Genomic DNA, 16,603 nt, shown 5'->3' with positions numbered 1-16,603 from the left:
TAATAATAATAATAATGCTAAGAAATTCAGTCTCGTGAAAAACAATCTGTGTAATAAAAATCCACAGTTATATAGTAAATATATTACTATGTAAAATGAACAGTGTTCCTCATCAGTGTTAAAGTTTTTTTTTTTATTTTTAAGTTAACACTGCCGAGCAACACCGTTCAGGAGTTCGAAAGTTTTTTTTTATTTCACATAGTAATATATTTACTATATAATTGTGGATTTTTATTACACAATAATAATAATAATAATAATAATAATAATAATAATAATAATAATAATAATAATAATAATAATAATAATAAAAGCAGTACGTACTTGGTGACGTATATTTCGTGTGTAACAAACGATCTTCTGCCAGAAATAAATTCTACACTTAAGAGTTTCTGTTGTCCAGCCCGGGCAGATTCTCTCCCCTCTGTCTAAGTTTGCAGGAAGGAGAAAGATGATTCAGTGACCCAAACTTGGGACGGTACCTAACGTCCTTAGGGTCAGGACTTGCTGACTTGATCCGCCCTTATATTACCGTCTTTTTAACGGTTTGTGTTTACCAGTAATATGACAGTACTGTGATAATGAAGTAGATGCTTAGAGATTCAGCCTCGTTCTTCAAATTTAAATTTACACATATAAAACTTTCCAAGTGCGGTTTTTCATGGAAAATGTATCTCACTGGAACAGTGAGCTTGTAATATTTCCATGTTAAATTTTTTATAAGAATTAACTCTTTTCGGTGAATATAGGTAAAAAAAAAAAAAAGACAGTATCAAACCTAAAGAAATTGAATCCATTCATTCGTGCACCAGTGTTCAAAATTGGGATGAATAAGCATTCGTGAATAAAGAAAAGTTCAATAGTTGCTATTCAAATTTATTGCCGTTTATAAGGGGCAGGTAGGAGTGGTAGCAGTAGCCGTAGTTGGTGGTGATGTTCCTAGTATTATTATTTATGCTTTTAAATGTTATCATTGTATGACATTGTAAACAATCGTGGACGCTAATTACTCCCTTATCAATATTTGTAGGACTTTGATTCTTTCCACCAATTTGCCAGGGTCCAGCTTTTAACAAAGCCTTCCTAAATTTATTAAGAACCTCATCTCTCTCTCTCTCTCTCTCTCTCTCTCTCTCTCTCTCTCTCTCTCTCTCTCTCCAAGTCGTCTGCTTTTACGCGATTGTGCATTATAATCCATTTTCCTATGTCCATCCGTTGGTGAATTAATGGGTTGGACCTTCGAGCGTGAAATGCCACTCGTCTTCCCTGCGAATTTGGGAATTTAGGACCCAGAGGTATGTGTCGGCATTTATGTTAGAGGGAAGCTTGAAGGGATTCGTGCGACAGGCCTCCCCTTTATGAACGCTGCCAGGGAAAGGAATGTTGGCCGTGGTCATTGGATGATGATCTTTTGATCTCTCCCGATGGGGTGCGTTTCTTCGGCTTTCAGATCGATAGCGGAGAACTGTTGGCCTTTTCAGTGTATTTTATCAGATTTTTAAATTTTCCTGTAAAGAATTTTTTCAAGTATTGCAAAAGAATGTTTCTGTTTTTAAGATATAAAATAATTGTTTCAACGATCTTTTTATTTTAATCTGTGTGATTAGGTGACCGACATAGAATCCAGCATAACAGGATATTGAATATTAAAATATAACTGTGGGCCAGACGAATATTGTCTCTTTTCTTAAGTCTTATTACAAAGTATTACCCTGGTTACCTTTTCTTTCTTTTATATTGAAGCTCATTAGCTTTATCTGATCTCATGCGTAGAATAAAAAAACCGAAGTAAATGTCAAGTTATTGATGGTCACTCCAAACGCCAATAATCGTCACGCAAGACTTATGGATTGATTACAAAATCGATTGTTGTTTTCTTACTCTGTAATCGTCATAAGTATTTTACTACAGTTCATAACGCAATAATTCATTTGGGCACGCGTCATTTACTTCAGATATATGGTTATTCCTTATTTGGTTGCATATTTTTTATATGTATATTACTAACATTTGATATTGTTTCAATATTTCTATTTGGCAATGTATTCATTGCCAGTTGCTTGAACACCATTGAAGGCCTAATTTATGACCTATATAACCTTGAACATTTTAAAATAAATTCCTTTAAATCAAGAGACAAACGTAACACGTGAAAAGTAAGGAGAGAGAAGGTGTACAGGGAATAGGAGTGAGTGAACAGTAATATATTTTATTGGAAAAAAAAAGCATATTGGATCCCTTGTCAACGGTTTCAGTTTATTTTGATGTGTGTGTGTGTGTGTGTGTGTGTGTGTGTGTGTGTGTATGAGAGAGAGAGAGAGGGAGAGAGAGAGAGAGAGGATAAAATTAATTTTAAAAATTACAAACAGAAGAATATCAGTGGATACAGAAAGTGGTGAAGACAGGTACGATGCGTTGAGAGAGAGAGAGAGAGAGAGAGAGAGATTAGAAATTGATTTTAAAAATTACTAATGGAATAATATCTATGGATACCGGAAGGGGGTGAAGAAAGGTGCGATGCTGAGAGAGAGAGAGAGAGAGAGAGAGAGAGAGGTATTCTATCTCGGCAGTGTTTTTGGGTGCGCGAGGAGTAGTGATAGAACTTATCTGTACCTGTAATGGCGTCCCCTTGTCGAGTACACACACACACACACACACACACACACACACACACACACACACACACACACACACAGGTCCCTCAGGTCAGTGCCTTTCTTATCGAACCTTTTCCGAGCTATCGACATCCCCCCCCCCCTCTCCTGGCATCACTTACCATTCTGTACATATATATATATGCTTTTTAAGATAATGTTTCCTGTGTTTCGGTTCACGATTATTTTAGGGGTGTCGACGGGAATTGAGTCGATAAATTCGGATATTTTTACCTTTTGGGGGTGGTTTGGGAGGAGGTGGAAAGAGAAGGGGGAGGGGCGGGGGCCGGTGGCGTGTGTATTTTTGTGTGTGAGCATCATGGCATCGTGATGAATCCGTGGGTGCTTTTAAAAATTGTCGTGGCGTATTTATATGTATATATACACATATGTATGTATGTATATATACAGTATATATATATATATATATATATATTTATATATATATATGCATATAAATATATATATATATATATATATATATATATATATATATATATATATATATATATATATATATATATATATATATATATATAATAATAACTTTTCTTTTGCGTAACGATGTTACCAGTTTGTATCAACAAAAACTTTTTCATCCTCTGAAGGATGATAACTCGAGTGATAAGGCTGGGTAATGTGAATTATACTGAAGGTTGAGAAATAAATAAAAAACAACGCTTATCTTTAATGGTCAGCTGCTGTTATTCGGGGAATGTTTACCATCATCTAAAACTGTCCGTGCAGATTCTGATTGTTATTATTATTATTATCATTATTACTACTGAAACGACGCTTCACTGAAATGGAATAACGAAGAATAGCTGTCACCACCTGGGAGGAGGCTGCTATGCAAGAAGTAGCAGTGTGTCGGTGGATGACGGCGGATTGAATGCTTGATGGACAAGCTGAACTGGCAGTGGAGTGACACACTGTCGCCATGTATCAGGGGAAAGGCTGTCGTTGGGGTAAATAGAAAATGATGGTTTTATGCGCGCGCGAGCGCATACTATATATAGATATATGTGTATATATAAATATGTATATAAATGTACATATATAAATATATATATATTATTTATATGTATAACTGAATCACGAAAATATGGAACGTGATGAATATATAAATAAAGATAAAATCCACGAAGGAAACGGAAACACTGGAGTCCTTCACTTAGCAGACTGCTAAGTAAAGGACGTAAGTGTCGGAAGGCCTCGCAGCACTCCACTCCAGTGTTTCCTTTCCTTCGTAGATTTTTCTTTGGATTTTTTTATCTTTATATATATATATATATATATATATATATATATATATATATATATATATATATATATATATATATATATATATATATATATATTTGTTCCATCATCATCATTCTCTCTCTCTCTCTCTCTCTCTCTCTCTCTCTCTCTCTCTCTCTCTCTCTCTCTCTCTCTCTCTCTCTGAGGATAGTTCTAGAAGGTGTTAGCCTTTTGGTTCACAACAGATCCAACAGCGCTTAATTTCGCTGACGAAGCGACCACCTAATTTTTGGTTATAAGCAACTTTAACCAGATCGCTTATAATATGCTTTGTGTTTTTTGTATATAAAACACAAATGTGTGTAAGAGTACATGTGCCCGTTGGCTGAGAAATGATTGTTACTGTTTGAAACGTTGTACAGTATACTGTTTACGCAGAAATGATAATGTGAAATGGAAGTAACGTCTTCGATATTTTTTATATAAAATCTGTAGAGAATCTGTCAGCATTGCGTTCATCGTTGATACCTGCGATTATATGCAGCGTTTATATCAAGTAAATATTTGAATTTCTCCAGGCATTGAGAGTACGTACACCAAGCTACGTTTAGTTTTTAAGATCTACGCCTTATGACGCCAGAAAAATCCCAGTAATTAAGATCAACGGTTAATGAGCTTCTTATATATTTAAAGGTCAGAGTTCCGGGAAATTTGAGGCGTGGGATAAGTAAGCTGCCTAGAAATAATATTTATTTATATTTAGTCCCATACCGACAAGATATGGAGGAGGTCTTTAGTTTTTTCTTTAGTTTTTCTGTTTGCCTTGTGAACTAACTCGTGTTATTGGTGATAACGAAGGCGGAAGTTCCGATATAACCGTCACAGTATTCCTATTTAAACCTTAAAGTTTACATCACAAATGTACCTCATCTTTTTAGTCGTAAATATCACCTTGGTCGTTTGATTTTATGAACATGTGTTAAACATTCAGCTAACTTTTGAAAATGTGGATTTGACATTGAGAAAGTAGACTGATGGTCGTCCATAGTTAAATTAGATCTAGTATTCTGTAGGTGTACATTTATGGGTATTTATATTGTGGGCTTCTCTGTTTTGTAATATTTAAGATGTGTGATGTAATGGGAGAGATACTTATATAATTTATATATCATGCTATGTAAGTCGTGATGTATCATCGTACTTATGACATGTCTATATCTGAGTATCACATTATTTCTCACTTTTCAAACTCTCTCTCTCTCTCTCTCTCTCTCTCTCTCTCTCTCTCTCTCTCTCTCTCTCTCTGCGCCTACAGGTATACTAAAAGAATGCTATTGTGATTGCGTTACAAGGTGACTTACAGAAAAATACAGGGAGGTGATGGATGCAAGGTATAACTTGCTAAGTATCACATTATTTGTCACTTTTCAAACTCTCTCTCTCTCTCTCTCTCTCTCTCTCTCTCTCTCTCTCTCTCTCTCTCTCTCTCTCTCTCTCTCCACACAGGTGGAGAGAGGTACAGTAAAAGAATACTTTTGTGATTGCGTTTCAAGGTACCTACAGAAATATACGGAGAGGTGATGGATGCAAGGTGTGACTTGCTAAGTACTCAAGTCTAGAATGTAAAGCTGAAGCGGCACCAGAGAAGATAGGAGAGTGGTATTGGTGTCAGGGTAGTCCACAGAATTATTGATGAAATATCCATGGTTGAAAATAAAAAGATGCAAATGCCTGTCAAAGTTAGAGACGGCACATTAATAACACCCCAACGCTAGAGACACGAGGAGATAAATTGAATGATATACGAGAAGCTGAAAACACCTGAATATGCTTACGAATGAATTCACAGGTTTTGAAACGGGAGCATTGACAGTGAAACCAGCAGATGGAAAACAATGTTCTGTGATGGTATCGCTGCCAATGAGTTTAGCTGAAACGAAACTTAAGTGACACCTTGCATACCAAATGGACTTCTGTATAGGATGTGGAATGAGTAAATAAACCTTGTGATGGAATTTAGAAATCCCCTTCTGACGGCTTTAGTTAATCACGATAAGTAATTTTACAGTGTCCACAGAACAATATTGTGGAGGATCTTACGTCACTGTAGTACAGTATTCCCATTATATATGTAAAGCTGAGAGAAATTATCCATGAACGAAGCAGATGCAAAGGAAATGCTGATGGAGTCTCGGGTGAATTTGCAGTAAAAAAAGTGGGGTTCTGGGAAACGTTATGCCACCTATGTGGGAAGAGGAGGATTAGATTGGAGTAGTGTTTTTCAATTGGACTAACTTAGAATATGCTATTTTAATCAGAAAAACACAACTAGATCAACAAATGTTTTTAATAGTGCATCATATTTATAGAGAAATAGCGCTCAAAATACTGTATATCTAAGGAGAACAGAAACAATAAGAACAGTATATATAGGGATGAAGTAACAGTGGATGAAAAGGAATGATTAGTTTGAATCTTCTAATGTTTTTGAACAATGATATTCACTACAGTTTCACTTGAGCTGGAATTTAATAAAAGCTTTTAAAAGCAAATCAAATACAGGGCACGCAGAATAAGATCTGGAAACCGTATTAACTAAAATATCATACGAGAGCAATGAAACCCCAGTAAATATAAGATTTTTTATCGATTTGAGAAAAAAAAAAAGCATAGGAAGAATATGAGGAATCAGTCGGATGGTGGGATAACATAGGGAAATGGGGAAGGCTTGGACATGACTCTCGCACCACTCCGGGGCGGGGGCGCATTACGTGATGTCATGAAGATGGGCTCCTGTTGAGACCAGAAAAGTTGGAAAATCCAGACCTACTTGGTTGAGAACTTGAGACCAGAAGCTGGAGATGAGTGGAGGTTTGTGGAAGTGAACACAGAAAATACACAAGTGGAGATTTGTGGAAGTTAAAGCAGAGTAAAGGCATGAGTGGCGGAATTTTCACAGAGGTCCATTGCGTCGCACGGCTAGGGAGCTAAGCCAGTGACTACGGTTGGAAAAGTTAAAAGTATATCTTAGGTTAACCAGACCACTGAGCTGATTAACAGCTCTCCTAGGGCTGGCCGAAGGATTAGATTTATTTTACGTGGCTAAGAACCAACTGGTTACCTAGCAACGGAACCTATAGCTTATTGTGGAATCCGAACCACATTATGACGAGAAATGAATTTCTATCACCAGAAATAAATTCCTCTAATTCTTCATTGGCCGGTCGGAGAGTCGAGCGCTGGGCCAACAGCGTGCTTACCGAGAGTTCCACCCATCCATCCAGTGACTACGGTTGGAGGCTATGTTGATGATAGTATCATAGGACCCTCACTTATGAATACCCAGCATCTTGCAAGGAATAGGAAGAGTCACATGCAGATCCTTCGCTGGGACTTGTAATTTATCTTTCTATGTAGCACTAGCCAAATTGCAGTCTTAAGAGAGAAACCAGAATCTTACAAGCCATAAGGTTCCATTAGGGAAAGCACCCCAGCGCGGAAAAAGAAATTCAGAAACAAAGAATCAACCAACAAACAGAAACAAGAAATAAGAAACAAAAAAAGAGATAAAGTCAGCAAACTTTGAAATGTGACTAAGAGGAAAAGGAATGTCGATAGGAGTTCTTTCTCTTGGGGATGTTTTACTTGGGTCCACTTGGTTGCCGCCTTTGTTAAAATACGTAAATTTCTCTCTCTCTCTCTCTCTCTCTCTCTCTCTCTCTCTCTCTCTCTCTCTCTCTCTCTCTCTCTCACACACACACACACACACACACACACACACACACACACACACACACACAATAGTCATGGTAAAGGTCCTCATTTATTTATTTATTTATCTGAAAAGTTTACCCATTTCATGGGACAACTGTCACTGTAATGAGAATACTTTTGTAGCTTCGGTCCAGTCATTTCAGTCAATGATTGTCGATAGAAGAGTGAATTCAGTTTTGTGTGTGTGTGTGTGTATGTGTGTTGCGAGTTTTGTTCGTTTTGTCTTTTTTTCCCCACTGTCTTTTGCCTCATGTCATCTGGTTTAAGTGTTCATGGGAAGTGTAAATCTACAGGAACTTCACGGGGTCATGGACGAGAGAGAGAGAGAGAGAGAGAGAGAGAGAGAGAGAGAGAGAGAGAGAGAGAGAGAGAGATAGATACGTGAAAAATTAACTCCTTAAAGCAGCAATGACAAGAGGGTATTAGTCGTGACATGGTGCTGCTGCAGCGCTCTCTCTCTCCCTCTCTCTCTCTCTCTCTCAACTTTGACGAATGACGTATTTGATGGTCTTTTAATTAACGTATTTATAAATGGAAGTTTCTTATATCTATTTGATTATGACCGCATCTTCATGGAATGGGGTCTTGTATTTTATGGTGCTGTTTATCTTATTAATTCAGTTTTTCCTTTTGAACGCATTATTTAAAAAGATTTTTTTTGCATTTCTCGTTTTGTTTTCGTTATATTTCTTCTTATTTACTTTTTGCTTTTTATTCAGATGCGCGAAAATTTGTTTTTATTTTTAATATTTTAATACCAAGCTTTTGTGTGTATATATATATATATATATATATATATATATATATATATATATATATATATATATATATATATATATATATATATATATATATTTTATATTATTGATAAAAGTTTTGGTATTATTGAGGTGGTATTATTGAGTTGTTGTGTAATAAATAAGATTGGATTTTTCGAGATGATCATCTTTGTGAATTTTTGTAGGTCCTTTGTCTAATTTTTTTGGTATTACTGTTGTAGGAAAATTGCTAATTTAAATGAATTAAAAAGCTTTTCAGTAACACTTGAGGAAAATCTGTGTTCTGAGAGATTCAACAAATGAACTTGACTGATAAAATACTAGTTTACAGAAGCTTGAAGTAAACATATTGAGAAAACAGTATATCGCAAGAAATTTGAAATGGATTCAACTTCGTGAGAAAATACGGTTTTGTGTGAATACTTGAAATCAGCTGAACTCTGAAGTAAAACGGAGTTTTCAGAAGCTTAGGAAGTAACCGAACGTAATGAGAAAACGCGCTGTACTGTATAGGAAACATGGCTTACTTACTGGTCCCAGCAGATCAGAATATCTTCATTCCCATCTGTCACAGGACTCCTGCCATCGTCTAAAGGCGGTGTCACTCTGCCTTAGCTATTTCCGCATTCATTGCGGTTTTTTTCGGAAAGGAATTCCCCTTGGAGGTGTCACACTTCGGTCTGTCACACGCACGGACGCTCCGCAATTTGTAAACAAAGTCGTTGACTTTTTGAGGTTGTTATTGTTTTGGCTTTGGCATTAGGTTTCGTAGGTGCCCGAAACATTGGATTGTGAAATGCGAGAAATATTTTTAGAGGACTGAAGGCTGTTTTTTGCAAATTTAAGATTTCGTCTAAACATGGACTATCATTTTTTGTATATAATAACTGAAAAAAATATTTTTCAGAGGGGTGAAAATTATTTTTTGCAAATTGAAGATTTCGTCTGAGCATTGAATATGATTTTGTATATAAAAACTGAACATTTATTTTTTGAAATTTCGGAATGTCCAGCACCTGGGAATATGAGATGCGACGAATATATCCTATAGTTACTGAAGATCATATTGTCAGTGAGAATTGAACATTTTACCTTTTAACCTTTCACAATGTTTTTCCAATTGTGAAATGCGTTGATTATCTTTTGAAGAATAAATTTGTCATTGACGTTTCTTGATGACCAAAATTTTGTATCGCCGAGTGTGAAAAATATCGTTCGAAGATATTCTTCAAAACTGGAAAAATCATAATTTCTGTGCCGTATTGATAGCAGACATTATTATTATTATTATTATTATTATTATTATTTTAGAATGATGAATGACTCTTTATGCAATTATCCCCTTTAATCCCATTTGCTTGCAATGTCCTCATCCATTTCAGATTTTGATGTCGCTGTTTCTCCACTCTTTCTTCTCTTTGTTCCTTCCAACATTTACTCTTTCTTTCCCCTTTTTCTCTGTTTTCAGTATTTTCTCCATTCCCTTATCTTCCCTTTGCCTGTTTACCTCAGTGTTTTCCCTTTACCTCATGTCTTCCCTTCCTTCCTCCCAGCCTTCCCTCTTTTCATCTTTGTTTCCTTCTTCTTCTCTTTACGTAGCTGCTGATTAGACGAATGTTAAATGCCCGAGCAGGACAGATTCACTGGCAGTGGTAATCGCGGCATAGAGATTTGTCAGAATTAGGGTCTGTTACTTTTTTTTTTTTTTTTGGTGGGGGCGAGGTCCCACTTATATCCTTCCTATCGAGATAAAGGACTTAAGACAAGATAGAGAAATTACTTTGATCATGGCTGGGAAAGGAGAGAGAGAGAGAGAGAGAGAGAGAGAGAGAGAGAGTTTCATGAAGCGTATGTGTGTGTGAAAGAATGAACAACAGAGAAATTACTTTGATCATGGCTGGGAAAGGAGAGAGAGAGAGAGAGAGAGAGAGAGAGAGAGAGAGAGAGAGAGAGAGAGTGTTTCCTAGAGCGTATGTGTATTTGAAAGAATGAACAACCCTTACAAACGTACATATGAAGACTCACTCAAAACTCCAATTTGAGGAAATGTAAGACTGCTTAGAAGCTAACCTGACAGATTACTTTGATCATGAGAGAGAGAGAGAGAGAGAGAGAGAGAGAGAGAGAGAGAGAGAGAGAGAGAGAGAGAGAGAGAGGAAGGATTAAAATGGATCCTATGAAAAATATAAAATGGGGAAAAGAGATGAATTAAAAGAGAGAGAGAGAGAGAGAGAGAGAGAGATTCCTTGAAGCGTAAATCTGAAAGAATGAACAGCCCTTACGGACACGCATACGAAGACTCATTCAGAACCCCAATATGAGGAAATGGAAGACCGCATAAAAACCAACCTCAGGATGAGGCCCTGCAAGTTGTAAATAATACCCACCAGAAGCCAAGCAAATGCCCACCCTAACAACCCGAGTCATCGGATGGAAATCATCGTGATCCAGTGATAAGTGAGAAGCCCCAGTAGTCACTGGGATCATTAGACCGAGCCCCGAGTAACCTTAAACTGCTTCAGTCATTAAAGGTTGGAAGATTGAAATGACTAATGATTCTCTCTCTCTCTCTCTCTCTCTCTCTCTCTCTCTCTCTCTCTCTCTCTCTCTCTCTCTCTCTCTCTCTTCAAGCACAAGCCTTCTGTACTGCGTGAGCTGTAGCTCAGGAAGTTAAAGATGGCCCTCTTCGTTCTTGGTATAATTGTTTGTCAAACTAATCTGAATTGTCCTCATAATGCTGTTCTTTTAATGCAAGAAAGATAGTAATAATAATAATAATAATAATAATAATAATAATAATAATAATAATTTGATGGTAATTTGATCTTGACCCACAAGGAAGGCCCAGAAAAGAATTATTTTTAAAAGTTAATAATAATAATAATAATAATAATAATAATAATAATAATAATAAATAATAATAATTTGATGGTAATGTGATCTTGACCCATAAGGAAGGTCCAGAAAAGAATGATTATATTTTAAAAGTTAATAATAATAATAATAATAATAATAATAATAATAATAATAATAATAATAATGTGTTTAATAAAAATCCACAATTATATAGTAAATATATTACTGTGTAAAATAAACAAAGACTTTCGAACACCTGAACGGTGTTCCTCACCACTGCTAACGTTAGCACTGATGAGGAACATCGTTCAAGTGTTCGAAAGTGCCTTGTTTATTTTACATAGTAATATATTTACTATATAATTGTGGATTTTTATTGCACAGATTTTTTCACGAAATTGTGATTCTTTTAGCAATAATAATAATAATAATAATAATAATAATAATAATAATAATAATAATAACAATAATAATAATTTGATGGTAATTTGATCTTGACCCACAAGTTCGGTCCAGGAAACAAATTTATTTTAAGTGTTATTTTTCATGAACGACAAAGGCAAAAAGTATTTCAGATCAGCTTTACACTGGTCATCCAATCCCCTCCTGATCTGCGAAGAATCATCCAGAAGAGGATGATGGTGCTCAAATGTCCCTCCTTCCATCCTGAAGTATTATCTTATCGAGAGAGAGAGAGAGAGAGAGAGAGAGAGAGAGAAAATATCCAGTGGCATAGTCACTATAGTTACAAGTGCCATATCATGTTAATTATGACTGTCCTAGGGGGGAGGGGGTTTAGTATTATTTAATGCACACGCGCGCGCGCACACGCACAGACAGACTGTCATAGATATTGGCAGGTGCCACACCCAGCTCATATTTGTTATTAACTATCGGTCCTGTCGCCGAGGGAACCTTCTACGTTATCGCCACGCCTATCGTACTCTGCTGCTTGTCTCGTCCTTACTTTTATATATATATATATATATATATATATATATATATATATATATATATATATATATATATATATATATATATAATGTATATATATATATATATATATAGATATATATATATATATATATATATATATATATATATATATATATATATATATATATATATTATTCAACTTTCCACATCAAAGGTTAAATTTCTCTGCATGTATTTTAACCTCCACGGCGTTTCTTTAACGAAAATATGGTTTTATATTCACATTGTTTATGTTTCACGCCTATAACTCTGTATTAAATTCCGTTTCATTTTAGTAAACCAACTTGTTTATCTTGTGTTGTTTTAAGCTGGACGGTCTAAATCTCGCAGTATTATGTTATGTTAAGAAAAAAAAAATCATACGACACAACGAATCGCTTTTGAAGTGGAGCAGTTTCCGGGTGTTCGAGTTTAAAGCTGTTTTCTGGGTACGATTTTGGAGGAAACGTTCCTGGTCCGTTGGTGACGTGTTTTGTATGGGGGAGTTGGCATAAATTCTGTCTCCTGTTCATAAATAATTCGCAATTTTTTTTTTTTTTTTTTGTCTGTGGTTGTTAGTGAAACATTTTGTTTCGTGTTTTGTGAATTATTTTTTTGTGGTACGGTATCTACAGTTTATTATTATTATTATTATTATTATTATTATTATTATTATTATTATTATTATTATTATTATTGGTCTATATTCGTAAGTAAACATGTCGTCTCATATGGTTTGTGAATTTTGAGTGTGGTACGATATCTACAGTTTATTTTATTATTATTATTATTATTATTATTATTATTATTATTATTATTATTATTATTATTATACCCATACCGTCAAATTATAGTAATATAAGGATTGGGAAGATGGTAAGTTATTTGGACGTTATGTGCCGCCCTGAAGGTCGGGCCAGTACACTTTCTTTTTACCTACTTGTATAGGAGCCAGTCATGGGAGATTCTCGGCTCGGGCTGGATGACGGTAAATTTATTTGCGGATTTTAGTGTCCGTACGTATTGGTGCAAATTGCAATATTTTTTTAAACGTGAGTACAATTTTCGCCAGAAAAAAAAAAAATTCATTTTTAGATAGTTTCAAATGAGTTTCTTTCATTCAAGGACCTCGCCACAACCTTTTTCACGGTTGATGCATTAATTAATTTTAAATATTTTAGATACTTTTGCTCCTATCTCCCCGCACCAGAAGTAATCGTTGTTTTTTTACTGTATATATAAGCGGTTTCAAAAGCTAATATTGTCAGATCCACTTGAAATCAGAGTTGCAAAGCTGGAATTATTCCAGGACATTCTAGATCAGACATCGTCGTCACTTTTAGCCATCAGCTGTGCGGAAAAGGTGCGCGAGGGAGTCGTGTGTATGTTTGTGTGTATGTGCGTTTCTTTTTTGAAAGGGGATGGGGAGAGAGAGAGAGAGAGAGAGAGAGAGAGAGGGTTGCGGCGTGTGGCGGCCAGTCTCGCCGGTAACCACGTGTTTTCCCTCCCCCCTTTTGGGTGGTGTTTGGGAGAGGCCATCCCCTAGATGGGGTGGTCCATCTCAACCCCCCCCCTCCTCCCACCCTTGCTTTGCACGGTATTGATCGAGTCTCGTCCATCCCTCCCCCCATTCTCTCCTCTTCTTCCCCTCCCCATTCCTCTCTCTCTCTCTCTCTCCTCCCCTCACAGACTCCCTCCACCACGGTACCCTCTCTCTCTCTCTCTCTCTCTCTCTCTCTCTCTCTCTCTCTCTCTCTCTCTCTCTTCCATCATCTTCGAAAAGAGACCCCTTCTTGACTTTCAGCTGTTGGAAGGACTCTTGAATTTTGGAATGGGAGTCTTACGTCTCTCCATTTCGTTCAAAATAAATACAGGTGGGCTTCTGGAGAGACTTGGTGCTATGGGAGGTAATGCTCTCTCTCTCTCTCTCTCTCTCTCTCTCTCTCTCTCTCTCTCTCTCTCTCTCTCTCTCTCTCTCGGGTATCAAAATAAGCTGAAACCCTTAAGAGGGTATCACAATACTCTCTCTCTCTCTCTCTCTCTCTCTCTCTCTCTCTCTCTCTCTCTCTCTCTCTCTCTCTCTCTCTCAGGTATCAAAATAAGCTGAAACCCTTGACAAGGGATCCCAGTATACATACTTTCTCTCTATCAGTAAAATATATTACAGTTCTCTCACCCTATTCCCTATATATATATATATATATATATATATATATATATATATATATATATATATATATATATATATATATATATATATATATATATATATATATATACTGTAGAGTGTTTTTCTTCCAGTCCCCAACCCCAACCAACCAACCAACCAGTGTTGTGTTGTGTTGTTTAGGGTCATCTCTGTATCTCCCATCTGCCGTCCTCGAGGAGGTTTCCGTGGGTACTTGTTGGCCACCTGTCCCTATTGCTCCAGCCCCGCCGCCGATAAACATTTCTATTTACTCTTTGAGGTATTTTTAGCCGCTGCAGCCCAGTCGAAAACACGGTCTCTCCTTTGTCTTGTTCCCGTATTTGTTGTTGTGTTTGGTGGCGATATTTGAAACAGTCTGCGTTTGTGATTTTTTAATTGTGGGGAATGTTTGTTTTCAGTCAACTTCGGTTAAATTGGACAATCCTTACTTGGATTTTTTTATCTTGCTTAATTTGTGTTACTCTGATAATCTGTTTGCTGAATTTACAGTTATTTATATATATATATATATATATATATATATATATATATATATATATATATATATATATATATATATATATATATATATATATATATATATATATATATATATTGTATATATTATATATACAATAGATAGATAGATGATAGATATATAGATATAATATATATTGTATATATATATATATACAATACTCTATATATATATGTGTGTATATATATATATATATATATATATATATATATATATATATATATATATATATATATATATATATATATATATATATATCTTCTGAACTGACGCTCTTTGTGTATGCCTGTATACCTCCACAACTCTGGCCATAACTTTTTGGCCAATGGACAGAGGGGAAAAATACCTCCCCTCCCTTTTTAATGACATTAAACTCGATCAAAGGGAAACTTTTGAGTACTGTAATTTGTTTAACAAAGGACTAGTCGGTAGGGATGGTATGGAACTGTCATGACTGTATTGCAGCACCAGGTATATCACTTGATCAGTTGTCAACTAGGGTTTTTCTGGTGTGTTATTTTTGCTGTTGAAAGTTCTTGTGATGTAGTTGTGTCAGGTGAGTTCGAATAAAGCCCCGAAACTTGAGTTAATGTATGTCCGAAACAGACTTGAAGAGATCAAGTAAATTATTGATCTAAGCGGACTTAGGAATTGCAGACATTCACCCCTGCAATTAACACTCGTACTCGAATATTTTGCGTCATTTGCACTTTTCACAAACAGTAGGAACCTTCCTTTTTTCTTGGAATTTCAGATTAGCCTCGGTTACAGTACACAATGCTGGAAAAGATCATGGATTCAGAGTAACACCGAAATATAATCAGTTGTCCCTCGGTACAAAGTAAAACTTGAAAACAAGCTTGGGAAAATCGATTCTGGAATTTTTTTTTACTGTGTTTACAGATAGAAAAGAGAGGCATACAAACCAAACCAAGATATAAATACCCGAGCAGAGGTAGTAAATTATAGTAAAAGACTATCAAAATGAATGGTAGTATTATGACTGTCCAGCAGTGAAAAACATGTTTTCAGAAATTTTCTTCATACAATTTTCGTAATGGAAAGTAATAGCTTTGCATATAAGCTAAACGTCATTATTTATATAACTTTGTGTACTGTAAATATAAGCCATTTTTTATTCTGTCCTATAAAAATTTTTCGGTTTTAATGTTGATACAACTTTTTGTTCTATGAATGTCATTGAAATTTTCTGTTTTGTGGTTATTTTTAAAATGTGTTTGTGAATGTTATTGACACGAACTTTGATGTTTAACAGGGATCTTCTAGCAAGTACACGCAAGTCAAGAATCTTCCTTTTGAGCCACATAACCATCAAAATGATACGGATTGCCTTCTTCACCCTGATTTCCTCCTACGAAAAATGGGCCGACGATTTCCAGCTCAGGTGATCTTTCGGTCACACCAGAAAAGCTGCTAAAAAAAATATATATATTTTTAAACTGTAAGCTCATTTGCTCTGCGTAGGCTGCAAAAGCCAAGGTGAAAAGATCATTTGACCTGGCTGTTTTAATTCACTTTCGAAGTATCAAGTTGGCTTTGATGCGATAACATCGTTGTAACTCGCTGTTTTTAA

General features: G+C 35.8%; 1 protein-coding gene across 18 annotated transcripts in view; it reads left to right on the top strand.

Annotated features, from left to right (window-relative positions):
- LOC136825475 (ras-specific guanine nucleotide-releasing factor RalGPS1-like) overlaps positions 1 to 16,603 on the top strand; it is a 195,931-nt gene that overhangs the window by 122,907 nt on the left and 56,421 nt on the right. For 7 of the 18 annotated variants that reach the window (XM_067081987.1, XM_067081988.1, XM_067081981.1 and 4 more), the window contains exon 3: positions 16,286 to 16,414. The exons of the other annotated variants lie outside the window; for them this stretch is intronic. In XM_067081987.1, the coding sequence (XP_066938088.1) occupies positions 16,347 to 16,414 (68 nt within the window). In that variant the 5' untranslated portion in view covers positions 16,286 to 16,346. The remainder of the gene's footprint in view (positions 1 to 16,285; positions 16,415 to 16,603) is intronic. 18 annotated transcript variants of the gene reach the window in all.

The sequence above is a fragment of the Macrobrachium rosenbergii genome, chromosome 37 (assembly GCF_040412425.1).
Source record: "Macrobrachium rosenbergii isolate ZJJX-2024 chromosome 37, ASM4041242v1, whole genome shotgun sequence".
NCBI classification, from domain to species: Eukaryota; Metazoa; Arthropoda; class Malacostraca; order Decapoda; family Palaemonidae; genus Macrobrachium; species Macrobrachium rosenbergii.
This window is presented reverse-complemented; position numbering and strand designations above follow the sequence as displayed.